This window comes from Leptosomus discolor, chromosome 8 (genome assembly GCF_034619465.1).
Source record: "Leptosomus discolor isolate bLepDis1 chromosome 8, bLepDis1.hap2, whole genome shotgun sequence".
NCBI lineage: Eukaryota > Metazoa > Chordata > Aves > Leptosomiformes > Leptosomidae > Leptosomus > Leptosomus discolor.
Window position 1 is genome coordinate 11441842 of NC_141398.1, and position 14897 is coordinate 11456738.

At 44.7% G+C, this 14897-nt stretch overlaps 1 protein-coding gene across 4 annotated transcripts in view; it reads right to left on the reverse strand.

Annotated features, from left to right (window-relative positions):
* FHOD3 (formin homology 2 domain containing 3) overlaps positions 1-14254 on the reverse strand; it is a 386715-nt gene extending 372461 nt beyond the window's left edge. For all 4 annotated transcript variants that reach the window (XM_086468856.1, XM_086468855.1, XM_086468854.1 and 1 more), the window contains exon 1: positions 14090-14254. In XM_086468856.1, coding sequence (XP_086324982.1) covers positions 14090-14254 — 165 coding nt within the window. The remainder of the gene's footprint in view (positions 1-14089) is intronic.
* Between the last annotated feature and the right edge of the window lie 643 nt (positions 14255-14897).

Consider the following 14897-nt stretch of genomic DNA (forward strand, 5'->3'; position numbering starts at 1 on the left):
CAAAGCATCAAGGTCTTTGGTGCCATTCTAACCTCACAATGTATACACCGGTGTAACTTTATCGGCTCCACAGGCACGACGTCATCTTCTCCAACAGCACGTCAGTGAAATAAGAAACAGGTCCCTTTGACAGGCAAGAAGGCCCAAACCTTTTGCTTTGTTTTGAGTGCTCAAACCCCCCCCTGTTGATAAACTAGCCCTGCTCTATTTGAAAAGGGAAAAAAAAAAAGGACTGAGTATTGGGGATGCATTCAAAAGGCAGTCCATGAAATAAAGAAAGAGTTTTGAAATTCTCTGCAGACGCTTTGCTGTTGTAGTTGGTTGGTGCCTGGCCATGGCAACCCTGGGCACCCCGGGGCATCCCCGTGGCCATGGAGACCCACGTTTCTCCTGCCTCTGGCCCCTCTGGCTGAGCTGTCACTTCCCACAGCAAAAAATAATTTAAAAATAAAGGCAGGCAAGAGGCAAATTGAAGCCAATTCTGGCAATGGTCCAAAGGGGGAAAAAAAACCCAAACAAAACACAAGCCAACAACAAAGATACACAGATTGGAAAACTGCTGACAACTTAAGTAGTAGGAAGTTTCTGATGATCCAAAAGCCATTGTGAAGCCCAATTAGAAAGAAAACAACAGCTACGGTTGTTCAGCTTGGCCAGGCAAGGAATAGCTGACTCAATCATCCTAAAACAGGAGAGGAATGCACCTTTTTGTCATGCATGAAGAAGGTTCAAAGTAAGAAATTAAAAATACACTTTTCCCCTCCACAAAAGAGAAAAACAATACCAGAAAACATTTTCTCTAAGCGTGACTTCAGTGCAAAGAGCAACTACACATTCAAGAAGACTTTACTACTTTTTCTTCCTTTTTTGAAAATGATACTTTTATTTCTACAGCAACAGTATTTCAGGTTGGTTTTTTTGTGTCCTTTTTTTCTGAAGCATTTCATTGCTCTTCACTGGTAAAGCAAACGTCCTGCTAGCTTTTACATTTAAATACATGCTTCAAACAGTTTTCAGGTTATTCGGGTTTAGAGAAATAAGCCCCAGATGTTTCACCAAGAAGGTTTTCCACCAGGAAACTCATGGCCCTTCCAGATGTCTTAGATATCCAATAGTCCAAAGTTATTCTTCCTATGCAACAGCCACGAATATTTTCTTTCCAAAAAGTTGCTTATGGGATTATTATAAATGTACCCATAGGTTATGAGTGCAGACCGCACCAGATGGATTTAGGATCACTGAACAGAGTGAGCAGCAATTATGTCTTCCTTGCATCTGAGAAGTATTTTGCACATTCTCTATCCTTGCTTGGCGTATTAAGGCAAGCAAAATTGGACACAATTAATATAATTTTAAAAAATACACAATCTATTTGCAACTACATGAAGTAGGTCAAAACGAGGGCTTGCTTCCATTTCCATAAGCCTTGTAAATGACTGTTTTGAGTTGACAGTCTTGCTGTAGCTTTAATGATGTGAAGACCTATAAAATATCTTTTAAGTAATAAGATGTATAACCCCTGATGGTCATGATTTTTCAGTATGTTGTGTCTCTCTCTGCTTTCCCTCATTAATAGGCAACTTTCCAATGTCTTGTAGGCAATAACTGCTGCCTCCTTTGCCCCATGAGCACAGGGACTAACTACCTTTGAGAACGTTGTCTCTGCACTGTGGTTATCAGCCACCTTCTCTCTCAAATTGTTTAGCATGTTAACATGATCCAGTTAAGCTATCAGCAAGTGTTCCCGACATTCAGGCCTGAGAGCTCCTACTTCTATTCCAGACCTAAGAAAAGGCTCACTTCCCATCTAAGAACAGAACACTACTTCTCTTTGCAACTTTGTCTTTTGCTCATTTTAGACTTTTCCCCCCTCAGAGAGGGTTTCCAAGCAAGGAACACTGAAAGGAAAAATTAGTATCACATGCTTTTTGTTAAATAGGAAATATATAAGCTGCCATCTTGGGCAGCACTATACAAAACTGGGTTCGCAGGTTTATTTAACATACTCTTGTCTGATTATTCTGGCAGTAACATCTCCCACTCCTCATAGATACACAGGCACAATTCCCAAAGAAGATATGAAGACTCCAAATGGCCACCTGTAGGGACAGACAGATTCTGTCCACACAGATTTCTCAGATTGCCAAAAAAATATATTGGGAAATACCAAGTAGGAAAAGATGAAAGTCCTGATTTGTAGGGAGAAACAAAGAAGTATTTTCCCTGACTGGAATGAGTCTCATTCTCATCACAACCATGGCTATACACCATCTTCTCGTTCTTGCTGTAAGCCCAGCTCTTCTACAGATCTGCACACAGAGTCATCTTCAATACCTCGTGTGTCTCAAAGCAAAATAGAAAGCTCTGGCAGTCTAGCCTACAAGGATTTGCTTAGAGTTTGTAATTTTGTTTACCTCTGAAGGCAGTTTGTTCTGGGCTCAATTAGCTGTTTTCCCTCAACATATTCAGAGAAGGTAATCTTTAACAGAATGATTTTTTTTTTTTAAACAGACTAATTGTAGAAAGTCGTATCTTGAGCTGCGCTAGCAAAAAAATTACAACATCTTGATTTTATGTTTACTGGGGCATGAAATACTTTTAGTACAACAATGAAATCGATGATATTTCTCTTCTGCTCTCTTCCAGTTAGACATAATGTTTATGATACGAAATTGCCCTGATGAGTAACTGCAAGCCCTATGCACCAACAGAAAAGTTAATACACACAATTAGTTTGTCCTGACTGCCCTTCCAGAGCCCCATGAAAATATTGATTACTAGTGAATAAATATAGTCCTTCTTTAGAAACAACTTATTAAACAATCGGGGCAGGGAACTGTAAACAGCCTAGGGTACAGATCTGCAGTCAATTTCTACTATGCTTTGCAATTGTTACATAAGTGGTAACCTTGTCCTTACACGGGAGGGGAACCACAACACAAAGTTCAGCGTTACACACAAAAGCCAGCAATGCTGCGAGTACATGACAGACAAATCCTGGGAGCAAAGCTTCCTATTTAAGCTTATATAGGACCTTTCAGTGCCAGCATTAGGCTCCCCCCACTAGCTTTGGCAATGCTTGGCTTTCCTGTCTGTAGCAGGTCAGGGGAGCAAAAATCCTCCTACAGACAGTGCTTGCAATGTTGGCCCGCACAGGCACTGGACCTTCAGTTTCAAGGCCCTGCCTGGTCTTTGCCTGCCTCTCTCCTCCTACCCCTTTGCTACACTCAACCTACAAAGACGCCCTATGACCGCAGGCCCCCAGAATGCCAGAAAAGCAGAGGTTAGTGGGTCCTGGCACAGATGGCCCCTGTCCCAAAAGCAACTTTCACATCTCCAGTCTCACCACATGTTTCCTGTCCATCTAGACACAGTTTTATTGCACTAACTGGGTATTTTTACTACATTGAACTAGTATATTAACACCACAACTTAAACAGGTTTCATCTAAGATATATCAAAACCATACTATTTTCCTTATAGCAAATTTAGACGCTTGCTGCTATGACACTGATGAGACTGGGACATAAGTATTTTTCCTCCAGACCAGTAAAACAGCTGGATACTAATTCATTTGTGAAATGAGTTGTGAAAATTTTCTCATGGGCTGGCTCAGGTGTAACACTTATTTCAGGGAAAGACTTACATTTTCTGTTCCAAGCAACAGACATACTTCTTTAACCTTATTTTCACTTACAGAAGCTTGAAGACAGAAAAATAATTCCCTTGACCCCAAATCATAAAACAACAGAAAAAGTACAAACCTATTTTCTCCTGGACAAGAACAAAACAGGGTGCCAACAAAAGCTTGCTCATGAGCTTAGTATTTTGTTTCGCTTTGTATGGCTTTAGGAGACTATGCTAATGGCACAATATAACACCCAAAGGAGAACTGCATAAACAAAATGTTAACTCTCAAACCTGCCAGCAGCCACGCTGGTATTTAAACTTCATGTCAATTTTACCATTAGGAGACATTCCACTGAAGAGCTTCTCCTTAAATCCCAGGTGCTGCTCTCCTCTGCCCACGCACCCGCTCCTGTGCCCAAAGAACCAACAGCCCATGCTCCAAAGCCTCTTGTGTTTCTGGGAAGAAGAAATGGCTATTGTCCAAGAGTTAATACAAGAAAGAGAATATTTATTTTCCATTCCCCATTCTGCCACAAATGTGCATGTGTGTCCAAGGGCAAGGTAGTCTTTGTCTGTATTACAAGGGTTTTGTTTGGTTTTTTCCTTTTGCACTAGTGTAGTAGCTCTACCCATTCTATCCATCTACATATAAGGGCTTCAAAGCTTTAACTCTCCTCAACTTCAAACAGAAGCTCTTCACTCAGTGACCTCAAAAAATTACAAGTCAGATGTATGCTACCCTGTGCAAGCATCTCTGCAACTAACAGTACACGTTTCCCAACTGTAACTAAGAGATACGGGCATGAGTACACAAGGCTTTCAATATTAGGTTGTAATACACAGCTTAAATGTAATTTCATTAGCTTATCTTTTTGTTAGCACCGCAGGTTATGGCAACACCCTTTTCACAGGCAGCTCTCCAGAAGTTGCCTCTGAGAATCGAGAAATCACAATACCACTATTTCCAGGTTTTAAATAAGCACTTGTCTTGAAAAACTACAGCCTCTCTCCAGGCTAGGTTTCTTCCACTGTAGGAAACAGTGGAAAAGTGGAAAGGAGCAGGACCTGGTTACTTGAGACCATTGTCCCATACCCATCACCATGGTTTCATCCATCAAGAGTAACGAAGTAGTTATCATCAATGGCCAAAATCTGTCTCCTTGAGGAAGCTGAGTCACAGTGACCCGCAAACCACCATCACTTGTAAACTGAGCCGTGCCTCCTGCTACAGTGCAGGCTGCAACACTGAAAAACAGCAAGGGGAAGGGTAGGAAGAATGAGAGATGGCACAAACATCTCTTTGCTACACAGAAACTGCCCAAACACCTCAATGTGTTTGTATAAACATTTTGTGGCGGGATTTGCACTCACCTTCCTTCTCCATAGCAAAAACAAACTAAGCACAGTAATTAGCTTCAACAGCATCTGATTAAGTACATAGTTTTTTCTGTCTCCATTAGTAGCTCATAAAGACGGACACTAACACGAGCACCACTCAGGTCACTGCCCAGTGCTGGCAGCTTTACAGTCAAGCCAAAATAGGTTCCACTGCAACAGCAAATATGAGAGTCAAACTCCCTGGCAGGACAGGCATGAGGTGACACAAGCATGCTGTTACAGACTATGATAAGACCACTCATGCCAAATCACTCATATACTTCTCCCAAGAAGCTAATTACAATTTCTCAGAACAATTCCTAACAGTACTTAAAAGATACACCTGAAAATTCACAGGGGTTTCAGTTTGCTAGAACAGATTCTCCTGCAAAATGCCTTGACATAACACTGACTCACCAAGTTGGACTGACAGCCTACAAGAAATACTACTTTTGGCTAACAACATGCTTATGATTGTCTTCCTGTTTCCAGACCAGGAAAACTTTATAGACCTTCCCTCTTTTTTTCTTCTCATGTACAATCACCCCAACTCAATCAGCCTTCGGTTTTCTTGGGAATCTGCCTTCAGAAATAACCCAAACCATAGAAATTATTAGTAGCCACATGGAAACAAAGCATGAGATCAGTGACTTTTATTTTAAATTGTCAAACAGCCAGCCTGCTAGAAAGTAACACGCAGGCATGACTTCAACTTCAGTATTAACCTCCCATGACTCACCTACTGAACACGCTTCAGTCTTGACTCAACTTACTTAGAAGAAATGGACAAATAACCAACATGAGAAAACAGAGGTAGGTATAACATTGCTTTGATTGCATCTGCATAGACACACAATCACCCAAGAAAGTAATCTTTTCACAGTACTTGTTTGTAGTTTATTTTCCCTTCCCTGATTTTAACATCTAAACACAGAGACTGAGTACTCAGCAGCCTGCATCCCATGCCAGTTCCTGCAGAAGAATTCACTGAGGAAAAAGATTTGTTTCATCTGAGTATTTCTTCAAACTGTATTTTATGAGTTGGTGCCTAACTATCTCAGAGATTTAGATTATTATTTTTATTTCAAGAAATCTAATTTGGTGGATGAAGAACACAAGAGCATAATTTTAATCAATCTCCCTTGAAACTTCTTAAAATAACACTAGCTGATGAACACTCATGAGATAGCAAGCTGTTCTCCCCTCGTCAACTGCGTATATCTTTCTGAAATATTTGCTGGAATATCAGTGACAAACCCTAGCAACACACAGGAAGTAAATATAGCTCAACTTACACTTCACTGAAAAATGTTTCTAATCTCCTTTTTGCCACTCCAATCACACCTAGCCGTAATGATTTCCAAATGCTAAGCGCTGGTACCAGTGGCTTTCCCACAGAAGCAACATCAATCTAAAGAATGGTTTTAAGGCGAGAACTTTCTTTCAGCAGCCTACCAGAACTATCAAAGAATTTAATGCTTTGATAGGTTGCTTATGTGAGATGTAACCATCCAGCCAGCTTCATCAAGTTGAGAAAACTACCTTCTTCATGACAAAATCCTAGAAGTCGCTGGACAGCATTCTGCCTATTGCCTTTGTCAACTTTTAATTATGTCATGTTACCAACCAACTGCCAAAGCAGAGCACAACTGCCAGCATACAGCACGTCTGAGTGAAGCCTATTTTTAGCCTGCAATTCAATCAGCACTCTTACAACGGCTAGGATTAAAGCCCAAGACAGCCACGTTACTGTATATAGGCCAATGCAATTACATGTTGAAACATGTCGAGAGAACTTGACGGTAAACTGGAGTCAACCGCGGGAGGAGCAGCACTAGACAGACAGTTGCTCTGTGCTAGTGGATGTCTTTACTGGCAGAGCGCACGCTCACATCTCGCCCGTCTTGATTAATAGTCCACAAAGGAAAACATTAAAACAAACAACAGTTTTACTCCAAATCTTTTCAATATGACTTAGTACTCATGAAAGACAGACAACATTTTGGCAACCTTGAAAATCAATATCCTTTTACCTTCATTGGCAGCTGTTCAGATGACTTAGCTTTGTCAACACTAAAGCAGCCCACTTCAATTCTGCCCTGGAAATACTGCCAATGAGGAGACAACTCAGTCCTCATCCTGTGCGTTCCTGAACTTCTGTGCTGAGGTAGCAGTTACAGGATCTGTTTTGAAACAGCATTTGCAAGGATGCTTTTAAATACCTGTCTTTCATAACACTGAAAAAAAAAATTAATTCAAATTTCTGTTCTTCAAGCCACAAAGTTTTTATACATTCAAGTGTTAACTCTTAATTAAAAATGTTAAGCTCTCACTATCTTTTTAATCTTCAGGAGTCACATTTTCAGGCTTTTCCCCTTCCCAGCACGGAATGACAGAATTACTTCTTTTTAAGTGTTTGGAATTGGAAACTGCAATGCATTTTTTTAATATATACGTGTTAAGCTGATGACATGCGGAAAGTGAACTTTCAAGTCTCACTCACCTTTACTTCAATAGTTTCATATGCCAGATGGTTGCAGATGTTTCTAGGTAGCTAGGCCTACTAAAGAGCTCACTGCTACTTTTGTCCCAACTTGTTCCTCTGGTAAAAATATGTAACGACATTCCTTACTGTCTTATTAATAACTGTAATACAATATGAAGTTAATATATTAATATAATGCAATGCAGGTGGTATGTAAAGTGATGACAGAGGTGTAGTAGCTAGCACTCCTCCCTCTGAGCTGGTAATGAGGTACTATCTTAGCACATGGGCACAGCCTACTGAAGCACCATTCACCAAAGGAGGTATATAGCCCCAGCCCAGACTCGTCGGGGTCACCAAAAAATACACGACACATTTTGGGAGACTAGAGGTACCAACCTGTCCTGGCTGAATTCCAGCCACAGAAGTGGACCGTAAAACAAAGGAGCGTTGTCATAGGTGATAACATGATGGACGGGCAACTTACAGCCCCACTGCCTTGCATACAGTTGCACAAGAATTGGAATACTCATCCTCACAGCCCTGTGAGTGAGATCAAACAGAAAGAAAGGGGGCTCTCATTTAGACCCGAATTACTGGTAAGGGAGGATGGATGTGCAAGCACCGCAAAGAGAAAACTCTTCCTGAAAGTTTTTAAAACTTTTGTTCTTCTTTGGGACAACACAGGAAGAAGAGAAGATTGCAACATGCCAGGTCCCACATCTTTCTCTGACCATTCCTCCACCAACATAGATATGGACTGAAGTCATCTTGGTCTCTTGCTAACTGAAGCCATTAGCAATCTTCATACAACAATTTCGGAAGAATGTGGAAGAAAGGTGCTACCTACAAGTGGTTTTGAAAGAAAACATCAACATTTGTAACTGCAAGTACAAGACCTGGGGTATGATAACAGCAAGGTCTAACCTCTTCCTATTCATCTCCTTTGTTTGATTACAAACCTCCAGTAAACACATGGTGATGCAAGTTTCCAGAGGCTGCATCTGACCAATCTCTGATTTCAAAATTCAGCAATAGCCTGAGAACCACCAGCATGCTCGCTCCCGTCATTCTTGACACTGAGCTCTACAAACACTGTTGAGCTAGGAGCAGCCAATCTAAGAGACTTGTAAGGGAGAAGTGTCAAATTCAGGAATTACATCTCTGGGATAGGTCTGCTCCCCTGCTTTTACAACATGGCTTTTAAGCCTAGATCAAACAACTGAACTGAACTGAACTGTAACTTGCCCAAACTGTAACTTGTCAGAAGAACCTTGCAAGAACTTCAAAGATCTCTTACGTTAAACTGCCGGATATAAAGCTCAGCATTTGACAATCACTTTGTATCTGCTGTATGGGTATCTCTGCTCCTTTGAAGGCCCACACCACAGAAGACAATAAGCTGCTGGGCAGCTTTTCACAGTTGTGCTTTTGGGCGGGTGCTTATACTCCCACAGAACAGAGAGTTTCACAAAGGACTCTGATGCAGCTTGTGCTTTCAAGTCAGAAGACAGAGCTGGATCCTATCCCCTCTGCCCTCATAAATACTTCCCTGGAAAATTCAAGCACACACCACCACTACAGGGTCAACCTCTTGAAGCATGGGATTGTGTCAGCTCCAGAAATACTTGGGTAGATCCACAACACTTTGGAAACCTGTTGGAAATAACCGTTGTGTTAAATCCCCTCTTCTCTCAAAGGATGAGAAAGGGCTGTTGTCCACCTGCCTCAGGGAGAATATGGAAGACCTAGTTGTACTGACAGGTCTCAGCTAAAATATCCCCCAGATCTCAGCAGTAATGCTTGCAGAAGGTATCAGCCAGTTTCCCCTGCCTGTGGGTTCATTTTCCCTGGGACAATGATATGAAGTTTCCATCTTCTATTCTTCAGCTCCCATGAAGAGCATAATGACTAATCCAAAAATGCTCTCTTCAGAGAACGGCTGCTACCTCCAGGAGGATCAGGATCTAAACCACCCTCTCTTCTGCTTCTGCCTAGCCTCTCTGCACCAAGCCATTTCTTAATGCTATTGTGCTTCAAGCAAACCCAGGGAAAAGGAGCCAGTTGGTAGGTTTTCTGCTCTCAGAAAACCTGAGGTTGATGCCAGGACATAGCCTGGCACTGCGTTCAGTGCCAGCGCTGAGCCCCATGCCAGGACACAACCCAGTGGAACAGCCCCTGCTATCAGTTTACATCACACCATGCCCCAGAGTCAGCCCTGGCTTTAATCTAGGGTTAAATCACAGCAGCTGAAGACGGAAAGCTGGATGGTTTCTTTATGAATGAAACTCCCGAATCCCTCTAGTGCTCATTGGATTTATTTGCTTATACCATCGTTTTTTGAATGACACTGTTCCTAATTACAAATACTTGGAAGAGTTTTAAACACAGAAGTTGCCTCCAGTTTTCTCAGGGGGAACAGGAGGTCAAAACAACTACCCTTATAGCACTGTATTTCCCGTTTCCACCAAGACCACCAGTATACCATATGCACTCTCAGGTTTTTTTGATTTTCCATTATTACGTGGAGTATTTCAATTACATTTTCTCGATAAATTAGACAGTGTGATTTCCTATATTATTGTAAACATGTATTTCTTACAGAGTTGCCCCAGCACTAAACAGTACTGTGGGATTTGAAAACAGAATATGGCAACATATTTAGCATGCTGTAATTATATGAATAAGTTATAATGAAGAAGATCTCTAAAAAAAGCATACCACTTGACATCGGCCATGTATATATATCCACTCTCCCGAACGACCCTGTGTCAGCAAGTCAGAAGTATCGAGTAACTCAAAGCAATTCAAAACCAACAAACCCAAAGTACCAAATTAGATTCAAAGCGCATTATTGGCACTGGGCCTGAGCCACAAATTTAGATCCAGTTCTGAATTTTCCCAAGGTTCACAGAAATGGGCAAAAGGGACATCTGAATTCAGAGCCCAGACTAGACCCAGTTCTCCAGTTCTCATTCATACAACGGACAGTAAGAGAGACCTGAAATCCTCAGAAACAAAGCAGTAAAAGCCAAATCCAAAATGGCACCTTGGGCAACCGAATCAACATAAGCAACCCAAAAAAAGCTCTGCAACGTGGTTAATTGCTCAGCTACAACTTGCAGATGAGGCTAAAAATACCACAGCAGAATCGGTGCTGCCTCACTGCACTGGTAACTAAGATGGCATGTCATCATCTAGGGCTGGGGCACCTGAAACCACGGGGGATACCCAAAGCAAGCGTTCCTGACAGCAGTGCCCTGCCCCGTGGGGTTCAGCTGGGCACGTGTGCACGGAGCACGCGTACCGCACGCACAAGGCAGAACTGAGCACAACCAGGGTACAGCAAGCTGCTTCACCCAGAGATACGGCTGTCGGGAAAGGTGTGTGCACAGAGAGGAGCGAGGGGGAAAAAAGTGAGGGAGGCGGTCACAATTACGCACCTAATTCCAAGCAAAAGAAGGATTGCAGACACCTTTCTTCTCAGTTTTCCCTATCGACTGCTTTAGGTGCTCTACCTCATCCAGATACTCGATGCATTCAGTGTGGTAAAGCCCATCCTAGCCAGTGTTCATGGAACTCAGTCACCTAACTTCACTGTGCTCCTCCACAAAGGTCTAAAAACATTGCCACTCAGAAGACACTTTACAGATCTAGACTTGCTCTCAGACTCAAGCATACTTATAAGCTTAAAGAGAAGTAGGAAAGCCAACATATGATATTAAAGACATGCTGCCCTTTGGAGCCAAACTATAACATTTGCCGGTTACAAAAAAAGCTACTAATGACACACTACGGCAGGTCAGAATGTCAAAGCATTTTTCATTTGATTTTTAAATGGCTGTCTTAATAATTGATTATAATATTTACCTTACAATGACTTGCAATACACAAGTAATTTCATTAACTACAGAAATACCACCATCACTGCGCATTTCAGCTCAGCAATGGTGAAATCTGACCCCCACCAAGGTGAGCTGGTTTCCCACTACAGACTTCACTCTCAAGTACAAGGCAATACGTTGTCTACACGGAGGTGTACAAACTGGCCGGTGATTTGAAGGCAGCAAGCCAGCACCTCTGTTGGGAGAACAAGTGAATATTCACCCAAGTCAAAGGATGATAACTTAAAAACTGATGAAAGAAAACTAGCATTGATCATTTGAATTTACTGGCAGAAAGGCCAACAGTTTATAAGATTTGAGGAATGATTCAGACAGCAACATCACTATGTATTTGAGCTCCTAAGTCTGTTTCAAGGTATTTTGCTCTAGTCACCATCAAGATACTAAATGGACCATCAGTCCATTAGCTCAGTAATTTTCAAAGTAATTAATCAATCAATCAAGCCTCAAATGTGTCAACATGAACTGACACCTGAATTTCAACCTATGCTCTGCTTTGACAGCTGCATTCCTCCAAGATCCCAGTTTGTCCTGATCTCTGGGAGAAATGGCACAAAATCCTTCTCAGCCAACTAATGTGGTGATCTTCTAGAGACCAAGTTAGCACGGTCTCGAGGAAAAGCTGCAGAAGGAATATCCCCACCTCTGAAAATGGAAAGCCTGTGCTTAAAAAGTGACACAGATCAGTTGGTCCTACAAAATCACACACAGAAAGACGTTAACGCCAAACACAGAGAGGCTGCACTAACTGCAAGCGCACACAAAGAACTAAGCTTTCAGTTTAACTAGTAAAGGTAAACAAGTCTAATCAACCCTCCGGTTTTTTCTTCTTTGCAGAAGCTAAGAGAAGGCCAAGGGACACAATTAAGGCACTCTAGAAACAGGCCCTGGTTCTGCAAACACACAGGTAACCGGAACCATGTAAGCAGATTTCAGCGAGCCTGCCCACATCATTACAACAGCAGAAACAAAATGTTTGCAAGAGGCAGAACCTCAGATTAACAAGCCACTGGGCCAGGACTCGCCTTTAGCAGAGTAGCTATCTTTCAATGGCCAGGTTCGCAGCACCTCAAGATACTTGGGCCATCTTCCATCCAAAGCCTGCAAACCCCGTTTCCAAACATTAGTTAAACTGGAGAAAGACGCTGCACACTGAAACATGGGGCAGGAGTTAAAAGTACAGAAGTGGCCGTGGATTTTGGGCAGCTCCAAAGCCACTAAACTGTGGGGGCTGGGAGCTGGTTAGCATAGGGTTACAAAAAAAAATGCCGGGACGGTATTCAAAGCAAAGTAAAAGCAAAACACAACACAGCGGAATATCCTTGAAAATGAGGTTGAATTAACTGTAAATCCAGATTTTAAACTATCTTTTTATTTACTTCATTAGGCATCAGAATCCACCCTGCCCTTCTCTTAATTAGCTCTGACTCCAAAAAAGCCTCCCTTGAAAACAATGGGACCAGTCTCTGAATTGAGGACGACTGAGCGCATGAAAACAGAATTGACCCAGCACACCAAGAGCCTCCAAAGGTTTTGTGCGTTAGGCTGAGCTCTGTTCGCTGGATGCTGTATCCTTGGCAACTATTATGCGAGAAACCGTTCTACAAATGCAAAACTTCTGTCTGCTCCAAGAGCTTTTCTCTGAAATACTTTTATGGGGTTTTGGAGATCCTTAAATCTGAGGGCACATACAGCCCTTTGTCATCTTCCTGCAAGCTCCCAAGAGCAAGATATAATATAACAAGCGATGTTAAAAGAGTATTTTCCTCCCACTTCATCAGCGAGTGAATAAAAGTTTTACAACTTTTACTTTGTTTTCTTCTGGGAAGAAAAAAAGAAGTGGGCATTTTTCCTTTTTTCTTCAGCGCACTCTGCAGAACTAATGTGCAGATACAAGATAATAATGAAAGGACATTATTATTATGTCAATCAATGGCACTGCTTTGAAAACTGAAAATTCAAGGATCATGCCCGGGTGCCTGACTTCAAGGGCAGAACTACAGATGCCAGCATACGTTTCAGAAGAAGTATGCAAGAAGAGATAGCTAGGATTTGACAAGAGCTGTGGCAGTAACAGGCTGCAGCTCTTCACAAGAGGGACTAGTTAGTACCAATTGTTTCAAGGGCAGCAGACACTGCTATTTTTACCAAAGCCCTGGCTGTAACCGCCTAGCTCATTAAACCTTACCACAGCAAAGCTCGGATCCCGTCTGCGTGCTCCTCGCAGCTCGGCTGTCCTTAAACAACACGTTATTCCTCAATAGCCCCAGATATTCAGGCATCGCTAGCGAGAGACAGGCATGTAGTACCTGATATCGAACTAGGGCTTTGGTTTTGTGGGTTTGTTTTTCTCCTGAGGAAAACGTACAGCAGCTACAGCTAAAGCAGAGGCAGTAGTTGCCCTTGAAGGCGTTTGGGAACAGACGAGGGCAGCGGGAGGAGCCCCTCCGCGCCCCCCAGGGCCTCTCCCCAGGACTTAGGGAAACATTTATACTGCCGGGGCGAGGGATCGAGCCGGCGGGGCACGGGCAGCGGCGGCCTCTCCGGCGGGCGCCGAGCTCAGGCTGCCGCCCCGCAGGGGCCGGGGGCCGCCCGCCGCCTTTCGCCCCGTCCTCCCCCGCTACCGGGGTCCCGCGGGGAGGCCGCTGCCCTTCGCCCAGTGCCCCCCACACCCCCCACCCTCCCCCGGTACCTTCTGCGGGGCGCGGAGGAGGCGGTGCACCCCGGCCAGCTGGGTGGCGAGCGGGATGTCCTCCCGGAAGGTGTACAGCGGCGGCCGGGTGGGCTCGGGGAAGTTGGTGCTGTTGAAGGGGTCGGTGTCATCCAGCAGCTGCACCCGGCACACCAGCGTGGCCATGGCGCATCCCTCCACCGCCGCGGCCGGGCGCGGGCGGCGGAGCGGGCACCCCCGAGGCACCGACGCTGAGGCGCTGCCTGCGTGCCCGCCGCCGGCTGCGGGCGGCGCTCCCCTCCCGGCCGCAGCCCCCCGCTCCCGGCGCAGGCTGGCTGGCCGGCCGGCAGCCTCCCGGCTCCCCGAGCGAGCGCCGGCTCCTTCACAACCGCCGCGCCTCGGGGAGGCTGCCCATGGCCCCTTCCCCGCCGGGATCCACGAGTGCGGGCGCGCTTCAGGCCGTAAAAGGAGGCGGCGCCGGAGCCGCGAGGCGCGGGCAGATCGGCAGCGGCGGCAGCGGCGGCAGCAGCTCCCCCATACCCGGCCGCTGCGCGCCGAGCGGGCAGCGGGACTGCCGCGGCCGGCACAGGCAGCCCAGCAGCGCCGGGCAGACGGCGGCCAGCGCCCCCCCGCGGCCACCGGCGGCGCCGCCGCCCTCAGGGGCTCTCAGGCGGCCCCCTCCTCCCCGCCCTCCCGGCCTGAGGAGACCTCCCCGCGCAGGGCGGGAAGGAGAGTCCGCACGGGATCCCGCGCCTCCGCCGGCCGGGTGGAGAGAGAAGAGAAAGCCGGCGGGGCCGTTAGCCTCTCCCGCTGCGGCAGGGGAGAGGGA